Source organism: Haliotis rubra, unplaced genomic scaffold (genome assembly GCF_003918875.1).
Source record: "Haliotis rubra isolate DU_JTF1 unplaced genomic scaffold, ASM391887v1 Scf563, whole genome shotgun sequence".
Classification (NCBI taxonomy): domain Eukaryota; kingdom Metazoa; phylum Mollusca; class Gastropoda; order Lepetellida; family Haliotidae; genus Haliotis; species Haliotis rubra.
Window position 1 is genome coordinate 277,589 of NW_025767261.1, and position 17,412 is coordinate 295,000.

Consider the following 17,412-nt stretch of genomic DNA (forward strand, 5'->3'; position numbering starts at 1 on the left):
ATAGCCCAGACTGAAGCTGGTTTTATAGTGCTAGCCCACTGAGATACCATGCGCAGTAGTCATAAGAGAAAGTTCATAATATCAGAGTGAGCAGGGCAATACTCCAGAATACTATGAACCAGTCAGGATGACAGCAATAACGACCCCTGAATTACATCAGTTAATAACAAACATTCAATATTACACGTGGAAATAATTTCAATGGATCACTGAAAATCAGTGCAGGGCAGGGCACCCAAACAGGTCATCAATGGATGACGTGGATTGAAGGCACCTCCACCATGAGTGTTTATAGTTCACATGTTCACTGAGTTGTGTTACACAGCACATACTGACAGGCGTTTAACCGAGACACCTGAATCATCAATGTGTAAAACACGTACATCTCCCCTGAACAACCACACATGGGTTTGTTTAGCCAGGGCAGCATATAGAACTGCAGAAGGGTTTTTTTGTATGTACAGTCAGGCCGCGTTAATCCGAACACTTCGGTTTTTCATGAAAAACGTTGGAATAGTGAAACGTACGGACTACTGTAACGAACCATTATGTACACCACTACAGAAGAGTTACTTCCCTTTGACATACCGAGACAAGAACATAAGTACATATGCATGTACAGGTATCAGATGTAGTGTAAAAGTATGGGAATTAACCTTACGAGTACTTGAACGTGTTGTATGTATCGTTTGACACCATTGCATGCCCGGAGACGTGAATAGTGTAGAATGAGGACAGAAAGTGGTGTCCAGTATCCACATCTAACTGTATAGTGATGATGACTATTGATATAAGGGTAACATTAATCGTGATCCATCCTCGATCATCTAGTGCATTCACATAACATTAGATGCCCTGGACTCAATCGTCATCATAGCTTCATGACGTCATCACCTCCATGTGTCTATTAATGCATTTGTTCGCAATTCTGCAGCAATACTGCAGCAATATTTCAGCGGTCTGGACGAGACAATTCAGTGGTCAACAACATGAGCATCGATCTATGTCATTGGGATTCGATGACATGTCAACCAAGTCAGATAGCCTGACCACCCTCCCGTTAGTCGCCTTACGACAAGCATCGGTTGGTGAAGACCAATCTAACCCGGATCCTCACTTGCCCTCTACATAATGACTTCACAAAGAATGTCCTCCCCATTAGTGTCCTTCGAATGGACGCCTGTCCTGAGTGTCGGGCTATTTGAATCCGAAATATAGTTACTGAATAGAATCGCCTCAGTTTACTTGTGATCACACCAGGTAATTTCACTAATTTCAATGATGAGTATGTATGAAAAGTTGAACGTTACTCACGTATTTGTGTACTCGGTGCCGGAAGTGTTGCTATGGCAACAAAACTGAGCAGGACGCCTGCTTTCATTGTTGACCGTGACGTGACCTCCTGGCTACAAGAAGAGAATACATCAGTAACAATGTTAGAAAACTATATCCCGAACACAGTCTTTATTCGGACTGTTATACATACCTGGACATGGGCGTCAGACGCCAAGAATACATCAGTAACAATGTTAGAAAACTATATCCCAAACACAGTCTTTATTCGGACTGTTATACATACCTGGAAATGGGCGTCAGACGCCAAGAATACATCAGTAACAATGTTAGGAAACTATATCCCGAACTCAGTCTTTATTCGGACTGTTATACATGTGTACATACCTGGAAGTGGGCGTCAGACGCCAAGTACTGGTCGCAAGTATCTTGCCCAACCACCAAAGCACCATGTACGTACTATGTTCAAGTTACAAGTACAATGAAATGAAACATCAATATGTACCGTGCTCATGGACCATGTTATGTATCGGCCCTAAACGAATGTTCCAGTTTTGATATCATGCACAAATTCCATGTCAAAGTACAGTAACCGTATTCAAGTATCATGCATAAATACCAGAGGTTGAAGTCAAGTACCATCTTCAAGTACCGTATGTACCAGAGATTCAGGTCAAGTACCATGTTCAAGTACCGTATGTACCAGACATTCAGGTCAAGTACCATGTTCAAGTACCGTATGTGCCAGAGATTTAAGTCATGTACCCTGTTCAAGTACCGTATGTACCAGACAGTCAGGTCATGTACCATTTTCAAGTACCGTATGTACCAGAGTCAGGTCATGTACCCTGTTCAAGTACCGTAAGTACCAGAGGTACAGGTCAAGTACCCCGTTCAAGTACCGTATGTACCAGAAAGTCAGGTCAAGTACCCTGTTCAAGTACCGTATGTACCAGAGGTTCATGTCAAGTACCCTGTTCAAGTACCGTATGTACCAGAGATTCAGGTCATGTACCATGTTCAAGTACCGTATGTACCAGACAGTCAGGTCAAGTACCCTGTTCAAGTACCGTATGTACCAGAGATGTAAGTCATGTACCCTGTTCAAGTACCGTAAGTACCAGAGGTACAGGTCAAGTACCCTGTTCAAGTACTGTATGTACCAGAGATTCAGGTCATGTACCCTGTTCAAGTACCGTATGTACCAGACATTCAGGTCAAATACCCTGTCCAAGTACCGTATGTACCAGAGATTTAAGTCATGTACCCTGTTCAAGTACCTTAAGTATCAGAGGTACAGGTCAAGTACCCTGTTCAAGTACTGTATATACCAGAGGTTCATGTCAAGTACCCTGTTCAAGTACCGTATGTACCAGACAGTCAGGTCATGTACCATGTTCAAGTACCGCATGTACCAGACAGTCAGGTCATGTACCATGTTCAAGTACCGTATGTACCAGACAGTCAGGTCATGTACCCTGTTCAAGTACCGTAAGTACCAGAGATGTAAGTCATGTACCCTGTTCAAGTACCGTAAGTACCAGACATTCAGGTCAAGTACCCTGTTCAAGTACCGTATGTACCAGACATTCAGGTCAAGTACCCTGTTCAAGTACCGTATGTACCAGAGGTACAGGTCAAGTACCCTGTTCAAGTACCGCATATATAGCTCCTGTGACTGTTACTTCTGTCAGCATGTGTACAGGTTCTCCATGGAAATGTCTGCACCCACCCACCAGTTTTTCTGTGCAGACATTCCACTGCAGCTGGGGGCCAGTGTATGGGTCGAACAGAGTTGTGCAAATTGTTAACCCAAAGGCTGTTCGTCTTATGCACATGTTTATTTAACATTTGTGACTTTGAGAGGGATCAGGAGATCAGCTTAGAAGCAGGTCAATGTGAGACCTCCTCCATGGGTCAACGGGGCACTGTATCAGCCTTCCCCTAATACAGATCGCCTTTGGGTACGGGGAGAGAGGGCTCACGGGGAGGGGGTGTAGAGGGGAGCCTGTTGCACGTTTACCCATACACATACTACTGAAGCTCACATCTGGGGAAGAAAGTGTCCACGTAGAGTTCATTAACACGTTCCTGTTAGGTCTCTTTTTTATTCAATTAAATTGTGATAATGAGAGGTTCAAGACAAGTAAATTGTCATAATAAGAGATTCAAGTCAAGTAAATTATGATAATGAGAGGTTCAAGTCAAGTAAATTATGATAATGAGAGGATCACGTCAAGTAAATTATGATAATAAGAGGTACAAGTCAAGTAAAAATTATGATAAGAGGTACAAGTCAAGTAAATTATGATAATAAGAGGTACAAGTCAAGTAAATTATGATAATAAGAGGTTCAAGTCAAGTAAATTATGATAATAAGAGGTTCAAGTCAAGTAAATTATGATAATAAGAGGTACAAGTCAAGTAAATTGCAATAATAAGAAGTTCAAGTCAAGTAAATTGTTTCAAAGATTCAAGTTTGTTGTTTGTAAGATAACATTATCTTTTAATTTTCCGTAACAGGATATTCAGCATGTGTGATGTACACGTCAACTCCAGAGATTTGGCAAGGTACATAGTACACAATGATGTTAAACACCGACATTAAGAGATCAGTGAGCGAGCACCGACAAGAACATAAATTTTATACTCAAGTTTGTTGTTTTATGTATTTCCTAATTTAACAGGATAAGCTGTGTGGACTCCTACATAGTAACAATGATGTTAAATACCAACTCTAGTCAACTTGTTTTATGTAATTTCCCAGAAGCTGTTGGACTCTACAACCCAACTCTAGTCAACTTGTAAAGTTGACACTATATGGAGATTTCAGTTCCCACACCTTGTCATTGTCACGCTAGAAATCTATTACTCACTATTTATATCAAGTAAATAGACAAAGATCAATTGCGCAAATAGCTGCCAAGATCGGTGAATAGTGACGGGGTGGGATGTTAGAATGTCTACACTAGCATCTAATCTGAACCTCCTAAAGAGGGTGGGGACAGCCACACCACCAGGAAGTTAAATGTTTTACTTGCGCCAAGCTCTTCCAGTTTTGTTTGTGCAAATAAAGAATGCTCCAAGTGTTTTATAAAATCCCATATTTTATCGAGCGAAGATCACAGTAGCATAGCCCACAGTGAGCTCAGTCAAAATTTGCTCTGACAACATACAGCTTGTTCCTTGGTGCCAGGCTGGGTCGTTCTGGAAACGGTGCGATGTGTTGTGTGGGCTTTGCATTAGATAGGTAAATTGAACGTGCACTGATCGATACGGGCCAGTGTCTGTGGTTGGGAAGAAGAATAGTGAACAAACACCCCGGGGATCTACTACACAGCTACATGCGGTGGAGGGGGTTACATAACATGGAGACACCAGGATACGACGAAAACAAGTCTACACAAATTGATCCCAACGGCCCAGGAAGAGATGGACTTTGCCAAGTTTCCGAGAGTAACCTATATTCTTTGTATACGTGTATTTCAGAGTGATCTATTTGAACTAGCTTAAATTTTAAAACCGCAAATGACATAACCAGCGCCAGGTCACGCTTGTGTTGACGTGAGATGCCTTCACGTGCCTTGTGTTTGCGCCAGCCTGCTGTAAGCTTATGGATTGCACTCGGGATCCACTATCCAATCAGAAAACTGCATACAGGTGCCCCTGATCATATAACGTCTAACACCTTCCTGGCAAATGAATGCACAACGGTGGGGCGCACAATCACCTCGCATACCGTTTCTTACTTATGTGAATAGGTTGAACTGTTCATGAGGAGATTCGTAGTTCAGTTTCTAGGAACACATGTAGGTATCCGTAGTTCAGTATCTAGGTGTACATGACGGTATCCGTAGTTCAGTATCTAGGTGTACATGTAGGTATCCGTAGTTCAGTACCTAGGTATACATGACGGTACCCATAGTTCAGTATGTAGGTATACATGACGGTATCCATAGTTCAGTATCTAGGTGTACATGAAGGCATCCCTAGTTCAGTATCTAGGTATACATGTAGGTATCCGTAGTTCAGTATCTAGGTATACATGTAGGTATCCGTAGTTCAGTATCTAGGTATACATGACGGTATCCCTAGTTCAGTATCTAGGTATACATGTAGGTATCCGTAGTTCAGTATCTAGGTATACATGTAGGTATCCATAGTTCAGTATCTAGGTATACATGACGGTATCCATAGTTCAGTATCTAGGTATACATGTAGGTATCCATAGTTCAGTATCTAGGTATACATGACGGTATCCCTAGTTCAGTATCTAGGTATACATGTAGGTATCCCTAGTTCAGTATCTAGGTATACATGACGGTATCCGTAGTTCAGTATCTAGGTATACATGTAGGTATCCGTAGTTCAGTATCTAGGTATACATGACGGTATCAGTAGTTCAGTATCTAGGTATACATGACGGTATCCGTAGTTCAGTATCTAGGTATACATGACGGTATCCGTAGTTCAGTATCTAGGTATACATAACTAAGGTATCCCTAGTTCAGTATCTAGGTATACATGACGGTATCCATAGATAGTTCTAGTGACGGTATCCCTAGTTCAGTACCTAGGTACACAAAACGGTATCCGTAGTTCAGTATCTAGGTATATCCGTAGTTCAGTAACATGACGGTATCCGTAGTTCAGTATCTAGGTATACTAGGTATCCCTAGTTCAGTATCTAGGTATACATGTAGGTATCCGTAGTTAAGTATCTAGTAGGTATACATGAAGGCATCCGTAGTTCAGTATCTAGGTATACATGACGGTATCCCTAGTTCAGTATCTAGGTATACATGTAGGTATCAGTAGTTCGGTATCTAGGTGTACATGTAGGTCCTCCTAGTTCAGTATCTAGGTATACATGTAGGTATCCCTAGTTCAGTATGTAGGTATACATGTAGGTATCCCTAGTTCAGTATCTAGGTTTTCATAACGGTATCCGTAGTTCAGTATCTAGATATACATGACGGTACCGTAGTTCAGTATCTAGGTATACATGTAGGTATCCGTAGTTCAGTATCTAGGTATACATGTAGGTATCCGTAGTTCAGTATCTAGGTATACATGTAGGTATCCGTAGTTCAGTATCTAGGTATACATGTAGGTATCCCTAGTTCAGTATCTAGGTAAACATGACGGTATCAGTAGTTCAGTATCTAGGTATACATGACGGTATCCGTAGTTCAGTATCTAGGTATACATGTAGGTATCCCTAGTTCAGTATCTAGATATACATGTAGGTATCCCTAGTTCAGTATCTAGGTATACATCTAGGGTAGTTCAGTATCTAGGTATACATGTAGGTATCCCTAGTTCAGTATCTAGGTATACATGTAGGTATCCCTAGTTCAGTATCTAGGTATACATGTAGGTATCCGTAGTTCAGTATCTAGGTATACATGTAGGTATCCGTAGTTCAGTATCTAGGTATACATGTAGGTATCCCTATTTCAGTATCTAGGTATACATGTAGGTATCCCTATTTCAGTATCTAGGTATACATGTAGGTATCCGTAGTTCAGTATCTAGGTATACATGACGGTATCCTTAGTTCAGTATCTAGGTATACATGTAGGTATCCCTAGTTCAGTATCTAGATATACATGTAGGTATCCCTAGTTCAGTATCTAGGTATACATGCAGGTATCCCTAATTCAGTATCTAGGTATACATGTAGGTATCCCTAGTTCAGTATCTAGGTATACATGTAGGTATCCGTAGTTCAGTATCTAGGTATCATAGGTATATTTCAGTATGTATACATGCAGGTATCCTAGTTCAGTATCTAGGTATACATGTAGGTATCCGTAGTTCAGTATCTAGGTATACATGTAGGTATCCCTAGTTCAGTGTCTAGGTATACACGTAGGTATCCATAGTTCAGTATCTAGGTACACATGCAGGTATCCCTATTTCAATAACTAGGTATACATGTAGGTATCCCTATTTCAGTATCTAGGTATACATGTAGGTATCCGTAGTTCAGTATCTAGGTACACATGTAGGTATCATCCATTTAAGTAAAAACATTATTTTGGTATCCAAGCATTTTTACATATTGTCCCACCTAAACAGTCGGTAAATAACATTGACACCGTTTCGTTCAAGACTGCATGTGTGGATTGGTTAACTATCCATTAACGTTGGCCTGCATTCTGTTGTTTCAACGCTTGTTAAATCTCTCTCAAACACACCTAAATTGCATGTCATTACATGAAGACTGGCGCTTCGCAAAACACGTCACATCATTCATGTAATTATTGCAATTATTACTTTTCAATTTAAAAATAGGGTTTTATAGGACGTAACACATTATTTTGCATTAAAATTCATGTTATTTGATAATTCCGTTACTATGGTTACATATTCAGTTGCTAGGGGATTATTGTAGGGGCATCTCCCCAAGTGATGGATCTCAGCTAGTAGGGTGTAACATTGTACGGATCCTTTTTGGCCGAGACTGTCATTATAGGGGTCGCTTCTGGAAGGGACATGTAAGGACTGTCAAAACATGGATCACTATTGACACGAACTGTCATAACATGGATCACTTTTGGTAGGAACTATGATAATATGATCCCCTATGAAAGGAACTGTCATAATATGGATCCCCTATCATAGGAACTGCCATAACATGGATCACTATTGACACGAACTGTCATAACATGGATCACTATTGACACGAACTGTCATAACATGGATCACTTTTGGTAGGAACTATGATAATATGATCCCCTATGAAAGGAACTGTCACAATATGGATCCCTATTGTAGGAACTGTCATAATATGGATCCCTATTGTAGGAACTGTCACAATATGGATCCCTATTGTAGGAACTGTCACAATATGGATCCCTATTGTAGGAACTGTCACAAAATGGATCCCTATTGTAGGAACTGTCATAATACGGATCCCTACTGGTAGGGTCCTTCATAATGTGGACCCCTACTGGAAGGGAATGTCACAATCACACGCTGCATGTAATGTCTGAGGAAGAAAGAATCGTGAGTTTAAACAACTGTTTTATTCCTAGTATTTTCTTAACCTTGCCAACTCTGGTTCCCTGAGTATCGAGGGAAGTGTTTCCTGGTTGTATGAGATTAAATGGTATGAAGAAGGCACACAAGCTGTCGAGAAAAACTGGATTCGAAATAGTTTAACTTCATTTTTCCAATCTAAACGCATACCGAACAAAAAGGTATCTTTAAACACTGTGAAAATATATTTACCTTCGTAAGTCGCGATGATATTTCGCTGAGGAAGAAAGGCCAAGTGACGAGAAACATAGGGCTCAATCGACTCGGTTCTGAAGTATTTAGTTCAGCCAGTAAATCACCCCTCTAAAAGCTGCCTACAAACACGGCGCGGAGCTTAAAGGTCGAAAACTCGGTAAAAAAACTGATGGAATTGTTTCTACAGCCGTTATTCTGAGTTAGTGAAGCCAAAAGCAGTAAAAATACTTAATTTTTTAAATACTTTAATTTATACAGATGTCCATGCGATGATCCAAGCACTACTCTACTGAACCATGTATAACAATAAGGTCAATGTCAAAGGTCAAGGTCACTGCAATCGGTATTTGTTACTATTCTTGCTTGAAATCCTATGTTTTATCTCGCATCTTTCATAATTGCTGTACAAGTACAGAGACATGTACTTGGCATCACAGAACACCTCACACTCTGCTTTCTGACAAAATGCTTTTTTAGATCAGTATATATGTTAGAACCCATATGATTAAGGGCGTTTCCATGGCTACCTTCCATTTTAAATTGCATCACAGAAACGCATGCCCTTATGTAACTAAATATTGCTTTCCATAAGACTGTTTACAGCTGTTCATATTACCCTACACTCTAAATAAATACATGTGGATAAAGACCTTCAAGGTCAAAGGTCAAGGTCACCTTCATTAATTTTGTAGCAAATCTGGACTGAAATTGAGTATTTACTCCCTTATTGTTGTTATGTCGACAGAAATAGTATCAAGTATCTCACCAATGTCACTAGGATACTAGGTTTTAGACCAAATCCTTCAATCTACATCACCGTGTTGCCCGTTACATCCCCTGGAGTCTGTGTCAGCAGATACTCGAAATGGAAACTTCTTATATCAAACGGTTGATGTATTGAACTTTAAGCAAACTCAAATCCTTCGATGACAACAAGCAAATGTTTTGCACGCTGAAAGTTTTTCACCATGATTAGCTCACATTTCAACGTTCAGTGATTTACAGGAAAAAAATTCATCATAGAGTTGGTACTCTACAAGGTAAACCTCCTAATAGAGTACCATATATAACTCCTCATAGAGTACCAGGAAAAACTCCTCATAGAGTACCATGTGAAACTCCTCATAGAGTACCATGTAAGACTTCTCATAGAGTACCATGTAAAACTCTTGATAGAGTGCCAGGTAAACCTCCTCATTGAGTACAATGTAAAACTCCTAATAGAGTACAAGGTAAAACTCCTCATAGAGTACAAAGTAAAGCTCCTCATAGAGTACCAGGTACAACTCCTCATACTGTACAAAGTAAAGATCCTCATATAGTACCAGGTACAACTCCTCATAGAGTACAAGGTAAAACTCCTCATAGAGTATCAGGTAAACCTCCTAATAGAGTACAAGATAAAATTCCTCATAGAGTACAAAGTAAAGCTCCTCAAAGAGTACCAGGTACAACTCCTCATAGAGTACAAGGTAAAACTCCTCATAGAGTATCAGGTAAACCTCCTAATAGAGTACAAGGTAAAACTCCCCATAGAGTACAAAGTAAAGCTCCTCATAGAGTACCAGATACAACTCCTCATAGAGTACAAGGTAAAATTCCTCATAGAGTACCATGTAAAACTCCTCATGGAGTACCATGTAAATCTCCTCATAGAGTACCTCATAACACTCCTCATAGAGTACCAAGTAAAAGTGCTCCTAGAGTACAAGGTACACTCCTCAAAGAGTACCATGTAAAACTCCTCATAGAGTACCATGTAAATCTTCATAGAGAGAACCATGTAAACTCCTCACAGAGTACCATGTAAAAGTGCTCATAAAGTAACATGTAAAACTCCTCATAGAGTAACATGTAAAACTCCTCATAGAGTAACATGTAAAACTCCACATAGAGTACCATGTAAATCTTCATATAGAGTACCATGTAAACTCCTCAAAGAGTACCATGTAAAAGTGCTCATAAAGTAACATGTAAAACTCCTCGTAGAGTAACATGTAAAACTCCTCATAGAGTAACATGTAAAACTCCACATAGAGTACCATGAAAATTTTCATATAGAGTACCATGTAAAACTCCTCATAGAGTACCATGAAAATCTTCATATAGAGTGCCATGTAAACTCCTCACAGAGTACCATGTAAAAGTCCTCATAGAGTACAAGGTACACTCCTCATAGAGTACCAAGAAATATTCCTCAAAGAGTACCATGTAAAACTCCTCATAGAGTACCAGGTAAACCTCCTCACAGAGTACAAGGTAAAACTCCTCATAGAGTACCTGGTAAACCTCCGAATAGAGTGCCAGGTAAAACTACTAATAGAGTACCATGTAAAAGTCCTCATAGAGTACCATGTAAAAAACCTCATAGAGTACCAGGGAAAACTCCTCATAGAGCACCAGGTAAAACTCCCCATAGAGTACCTGGTAAACCTCCTAATAGATTGCCAGGAAAAACTCCTTATAGAGTACCAGGAACAACTCCTCATAGAGTACCATGTAAAACTCCTCATAGAGTACCTCATAACACACCTCATAGAGTACCAGGTAAACCTCCTCACAGAGTACAAGGTAAAACTCCTCATAAAGTACCTGGTAAACCTCCAAAGAGAGTTCCAGGTAAAACTACTAATAGAGTACAAGGTAAAACCTCATAGAGTACCATGTAAAACTCCTCATAGAGTACAATGTAAAAGTCCTCATAGAATGCCAGGTAAACCTGCTAATAGAGAACAAGGTAAAACTCCTCGTAGAGTACCATGTAAAACTCCTCATAGAGTAACATGTAAACCTCCTAATAGAGTACAAGGTAAAAGTCCTCATAGAGTACAAGGTAAAACTCCTCACAGAGTACCATGTAAACTCCTCACAGAGTACAATGTAAAACCCCTCATAGAGTACCTGCTTTCCATACCATGTAAAACTCTCATAATAGAGTACAATGTAAAACTCCTCATAGAGTACGAGGTAAAACTCCTCTTAGAGTACAATGTAAAACCCCTCATAGAGTACAAGGTGAACCTGCTTTCAGAGTACAAGGTTAAACTCCTCATAGAGTACCATGTAAAAGTCCTCATAGAGTAACATGTAAAACTCCTCATAGAGTAACATGTACAACTCATCATAGAAGAGCATGTAAAACTCCTCATAGAGAACCATGTAAATCTTCATATAGAGTACCATGTAAACTCCTCATAGAGTACAATGCAAAACTCCTCTTAGAGTACCATGTAAAACTCATCGTAGAGTACCAGGAAAAACTCCTCATAGATTATCAGGAAAAACTCATAGAGTACCATGTAAAACTCTTCATGGTGTACCAGGAAATCTCCTCATAGAGCACCCGGTAAAACTCCTCATAGAGTACCTGGTAAACCACCTAATAGGGTGCCAGGTAAAACTCCTAATAGAGTACCAGGAACAACTCCTCATAGAGTACCAGGAAAAACTCCTCAGAGTACCATGTAAAACTCCTCATAGAGTACAAGGTAAAACTCCTCATAGAATACCTCATAACACTCCTCATAGAGTACCAGGTAAACCTCCTCATAGAGTACAAGGTAAAACTCCTCATACAGTACCATGTAAACTCCTCATAGAGTACCATGGAAAACTCATCATAGAGTACCATGGAAAACTCCTCATAGAGTACCTGGAAAAACTCCTCATAGATTATCAGGAAAAACTCCTCATAGAGTACCATGTAAAACTCCTCATAGAGTACCATGGAAAACTCCTCATAGAGTACCTGGAAAAACTCCTCATAGATTATCAGGAAAAACTCCTCATAGAGTACCATGTAAAACTCCTCATAGAGTACCAGGTAAACCTCCTAATAGAGTACCATGTAAAATTCATCATAGAGTTCCAAGTATAATTCCTCATAGAATACCAGGTAAAACTCCTCATAGAGTTCCAGGTAAAACTCCTCATAAAGTTCGACCGCCTCCGTGGTGTAGTGGTTAGAGCGTCTGCCCGGAGAGCGGAAGGTAGCGGGTTCGATCCCCGACCGCGTCATACCAAAAGACGTTAAAATATGGTACTTGTTGGTCCCTGCCTGGCGCTCGGCATTAATGGGTACAACAAGGACTGGTCGGCTCGGAGTCAGTATAATGTGTCTGAGTGGGGTATTCATGCTTCACTGCGGCATGGTATCTCAGTGGGCTAGCACTTTAAAACCAGCTTAAGTCTGGGCTAGTACAAGCAGCCGCACATACACACACACACGCATGCACGTCGTCATGTGAGCGAAATATTCTCAAGCACGACGTTAAATCCAATTTCACCTCACCTCACCTCATAAAGTTCCAGGAAAAACTCCTCATAGAGTACAAGGTAATCCTCCTATTAATAGAGTACCATATAATACTCCTCATAGAGTACCAGGTAAACCTCCTCAAAGAGTGCCTCATAACACTCCTCATAGAATACAAGGTAAAACTCCTCATAGAGTACCTGATAACACCCCTCACAGAGTACGTGGTGAACCCAACCCCATCGATCAATGCAATTGGGATACGATGACATGTGTCAACCAAGTCAGCGAACCTGACCACCCGATCCCGTTAGTCGCCTCTTTCGACAAGCATGGGTAGTCGAAGACCAGTTCTAACCCGGATCTTCACGGGTACTTCTGTACCTCTGATAGCAGGGTAGACGAGTAGTTGCACCACAATGTGTTGATCACAAAATACACAGTTGTTTCTCCGTAGTCTAATAACAGCCGACCAAAAATGGGATTTTAAGGTTGGTTTCGATGTTAGAACGCCGCCATCTTGTTGTTCCTATCATCGATCTACATGTGAATGTTTACAAGCTGCTGAGAGATGGAATATTTCTTACCATCGCCTCGAAAACCTCCACTCACTGAGTGGAACACAATCATAAACGTTTATCTGGCATTATACAAAAGCAACATACAGATCCATTGGTAAATACTACTTCTAAGAGTCCATATGAGTTGGACAATCCTGTGATCGTATCCTTCTACGCAATAAGGATACGATGACACGTGTCAACCAAGTCTTCGAGCCTGACCACACGATCCCGTTAGTCGCCTCTTACGACAAGCATGGGTTACTGAAGACCAATTCTAACCTGGAAAATCACGGGTCTGTAACATTCTGCGATGATAATCTGATATCACAAGTTACAGAAAACCTGGTTCGGTCCAACCACTCTCCAGGAACAGTTACTATACCTGGCTGTTCCTGTCTTTGCACTCCTCCCTCGTAACAAATAGTGGAATGTATCAAGATTTTAATGACAGTTTGTTAAACAACTTTTTTATTGTAGGACATTAATTCTGAAAAAAAATCACAGTTGGTCTGATGTTTTGATTATGATCAGTGTTTCATTGAGTACTATATGTTTAGTAGTTTTCGAGTTAGATTTTGAGCCAAACGGACTATAGTGACCAGAGTATTTTTGCAAACGCAGATGAGAAAATCGGTCACACCAATTTCCCAACTCAATCCGTTTCCCTTGCTGACTACTACTACTACTACTACTACTACTGCTGCTACTATAGTCTGTCTCAGTCCCTGAACCACTACTACTACTACTACTACTACTACTACTATTTTCTCTACTACAATATAAATGGGCTTGTTTGTTACTATCAAAATTAAATATATTCAGAGACTAAGCCTTAGTCTACTGCTACTACTACTACTGCTGCTGCTGCTGCTGCTGCTGCTGCCGCCGGACAATCCCAGTGATTACAAACAAACAACCATCAACATTGCACTAGTTTAATAACACGAAGGAGGTGACGACCGTTTCCGGAAATACACAAGTACATAAATACAAATAAATAGAATGGCAAAATAAACAACATGGCAATTGATCCCTGTAAGGAATGGTGGCAATACTAGCTAATTTTGGAATTTGCTGAAAACAATTGAATCTGTTGGAACTGGTTCTCCTCGGAAATGGTTCTCCTCGAAATGTGATATATTTGCATTTATAAATCGGCAAGGTTTTAGAAGTTAAGCATGATGTTTAAGTCAGTCTGGAGAAGAGGACTGCAGCGGTGGGACGTGTTAAGCAAGGCACTTCCAGGCTGTCACCTGAAACAAAGAAAGAAAGTGAGTGAGTTGGGTTTGACGCCGCTTTTAGCAATATTCCAGCAATTTCACGGAGGGGGACACCAAAAGTGAACACTTTAACCACTAGGTTACCCCACCAGCCCATTACATGGACTGCATGGACAGCTGGCACTACTTGCTGTGTTGGGGCGGTGGGCTAGCCTAGTGGTTAAAGTGTTCACTCGTCACGCTGAAGACCCGGGTTCGATTCCCCACATGGGTACAATGTGTGAAGGCCATTTCTGGGTTCGATTCCTCACCCGGGTACATTGTGTGCCGCCCATCTCTGGGTTCGATTCCTCACCCGGGTGGATTGTGTGAAGCCCATTTCTGGTGTCGCTGTGATATTGCTGAAATATTGCTGAATTCACTCTCTTATTGATGTAGCCATCAATTGAACTGTTTATGTTTGTATATAAAACATTCAGCAGCTTTGTAAACTTTCTTTTCACGTATCGTCAGAGTTGACATATACCGGGAAACCTTGATTTGAAGATTGGTTAATGGTCGAATGAAACAAGATATACACAGTGTCCTCTGCCAGAGACCGATATAGCAATATACAATCCTGGCCAATCACTCCTCTCATGCCAGTAACAGGTCGAGTTTATATCAAAGATGGCTAGCAATATAATGCCTGATCTATGGCATTTGCAGTTGTTGGTGACTCGCGTCTCATCATTATATACTATTAACAGGTCGAGTTTATATGTTCCTGCACAAAGATGGCGTTACCATTGGACAGTTACCATTAGTTACCATTGTCAGTTACCATTGGCAGTTGATTGGGCAGTTGCCATTGATCTGTTACCATTTAATACCACGTTACCATTGGACAGACTCTTGGCTTGCAGTTGTTGGTGATTGGCTGCAGTTACAATTGGGCAGTTACCATTGGACAGTTACCATTGGACAGTTACCATTGGACAGTTACCATTGGACAGTTACCATTGGACAGTTACCATTGGACAGTTACCATTGGACAGTTACCATTGGACAGTTACCATTGGACAGTTACCATTGGACAGTTACCATTGGACAGTTACCATTGGGCAGTTACCATTGGACAGTTACCATTGGACAGTTACCATTGGACAGAAACAATTGGGACGTTACCATTGGACAGGAGTAGTTTGGGCATCTACCAATCAGAAACCATGTGACGTCACCATTTGGGCATCTACACTCATACCATGTACTCCTTGAAAACACGAACTCAGTAAACCATTGGGATATAAAGTCTCTGAATGGCATTTAGAAGTGATGCACATTACAGGTGAGAGTGAACTTCTTTTATGACGGGTAACACAGCGTGAATCACCTGTTGAAGGAGTAAGAATTTACTCCGGAACGTCGAACTCCCCATAGCATCCATAAATACTGACCATTCATTTGTTTATATACTGATGTTCTATGAGTCAATAGACATTTGGAGGATTGTTTTTGAACCCCTGTTATCATATATGCTTCATTACCGTGAGTTGTTTGCATATTGATTATAATCCCCTAAAGTTATCCTACCAGCTTACGTCGTTTCAGTGGCTGGAAGTCTAATATAGGACGTTTTCGACAGCTTCAGCACGAACTGTTAGTTGGGTTGCTGTTTTACGCCGCACTCAGCAATATTCCAGCAATATGGCGGCGCTCCGTACATGATCCAGTCTGGACCAGATAATCCAGTGATCAACAGCATGAACATCGATCTACGTAACTTGGATGCGATGACATGTGTCAACCAAGTCAGCGAGCCTGACGACTCGATCCCGTTAGTCGCCTCTTACGGCAAGCATTGGTAGCTGAAGATAAATTCTAACCCGGATCTTCACGGGTCGAAAATAATTAAAAAGGTTTGAGATAAAAACGTACATCCGGCGAAGGCAATGTTGCTCTGTACGACCTGTGACTCTCCATTCTTGACAGTGACCAGGAGGTTCTGGTTGGCGAACTGGACAGTGACCTCTACCCAGGGGTCGTTGGTAAACTGTAGGTAAATGGTACAGTTAGTCAGGGACATCAAACAGATACTAGAACTACAGAAGCAATGTCGCTAGTAATGTATTGTTTCAAACTTCGTATTCCGTAATTCCGTTTTATACTTATTCCCACTTTTGGACATAACTTATTATAATACCATGCTGTTGGGAATGAAAGTGTTATTCTATAGGCTTGCCACGCGATGTTTTATTTGTCTTTAAATGTCCAAATAGCGAAAAAGACATAGACTATGACCATTAGCAATCTGCTCTTTCCCGATTGGCTGTTAACAGAAGGGGCGACGCATGACTTGCGTTAGTAGGCTGCTCCATGTCACTGATTTAGGACTGTTGTGTACACATGTTTGTGTTAGTGGCTAAGTAAGCACAATGTTGATGATACTATCGCTGACGCCTATATGCATAAGCATTGACATAATTAAAGTCAACACGTGGATTTACCAAGTCAGTTTATAACTCCATAAAATATATAGCTGGCAATTTGTAAAGATTGACCACTGGATGTTTTGGGGGTGCCTGAGATATTATAAAAAAACAATGTTCTGAAAAATACTATTGTGCTGTTCAAAAATTGCATTGTCATTACTGAAATCATAAATCATATATACTTGCAAAGGTGCTTGTGTTTTCGTTCGTTTTGTTTGGGGCAGACAAAGCAGACAGAGATTGTAGATCCGAGTTTTAACGTTTTAACATCATCTGAGGGTAGGTAAAGATGTTAAGGAGAACGTCGGTAGTATTTTATTCTGGTTATGCCAGTGCAAGACCCGTAAGAGTTAGGAATAAACACATAC

The 17,412-nt window shown here is 40.6% G+C and overlaps 1 protein-coding gene across 1 annotated transcript in view; it reads right to left on the minus strand.

The window, feature by feature from the left end:
* Positions 1 to 15,438: 15,438 nt before the first annotated feature.
* The window catches only part of LOC124254100, an 11,827-nt gene continuing 9,853 nt past the window's right edge, over positions 15,439 to 17,412 (minus strand). Inside the window, exons 8-9 of the mRNA XM_046687973.1 lie at positions 16,491 to 16,605; positions 15,439 to 15,491 (exon numbers count right to left, since the gene is read on the minus strand). Coding sequence (XP_046543929.1) covers positions 15,439 to 15,491; positions 16,491 to 16,605 — 168 coding nt within the window. The remainder of the gene's footprint in view (positions 15,492 to 16,490; positions 16,606 to 17,412) is intronic.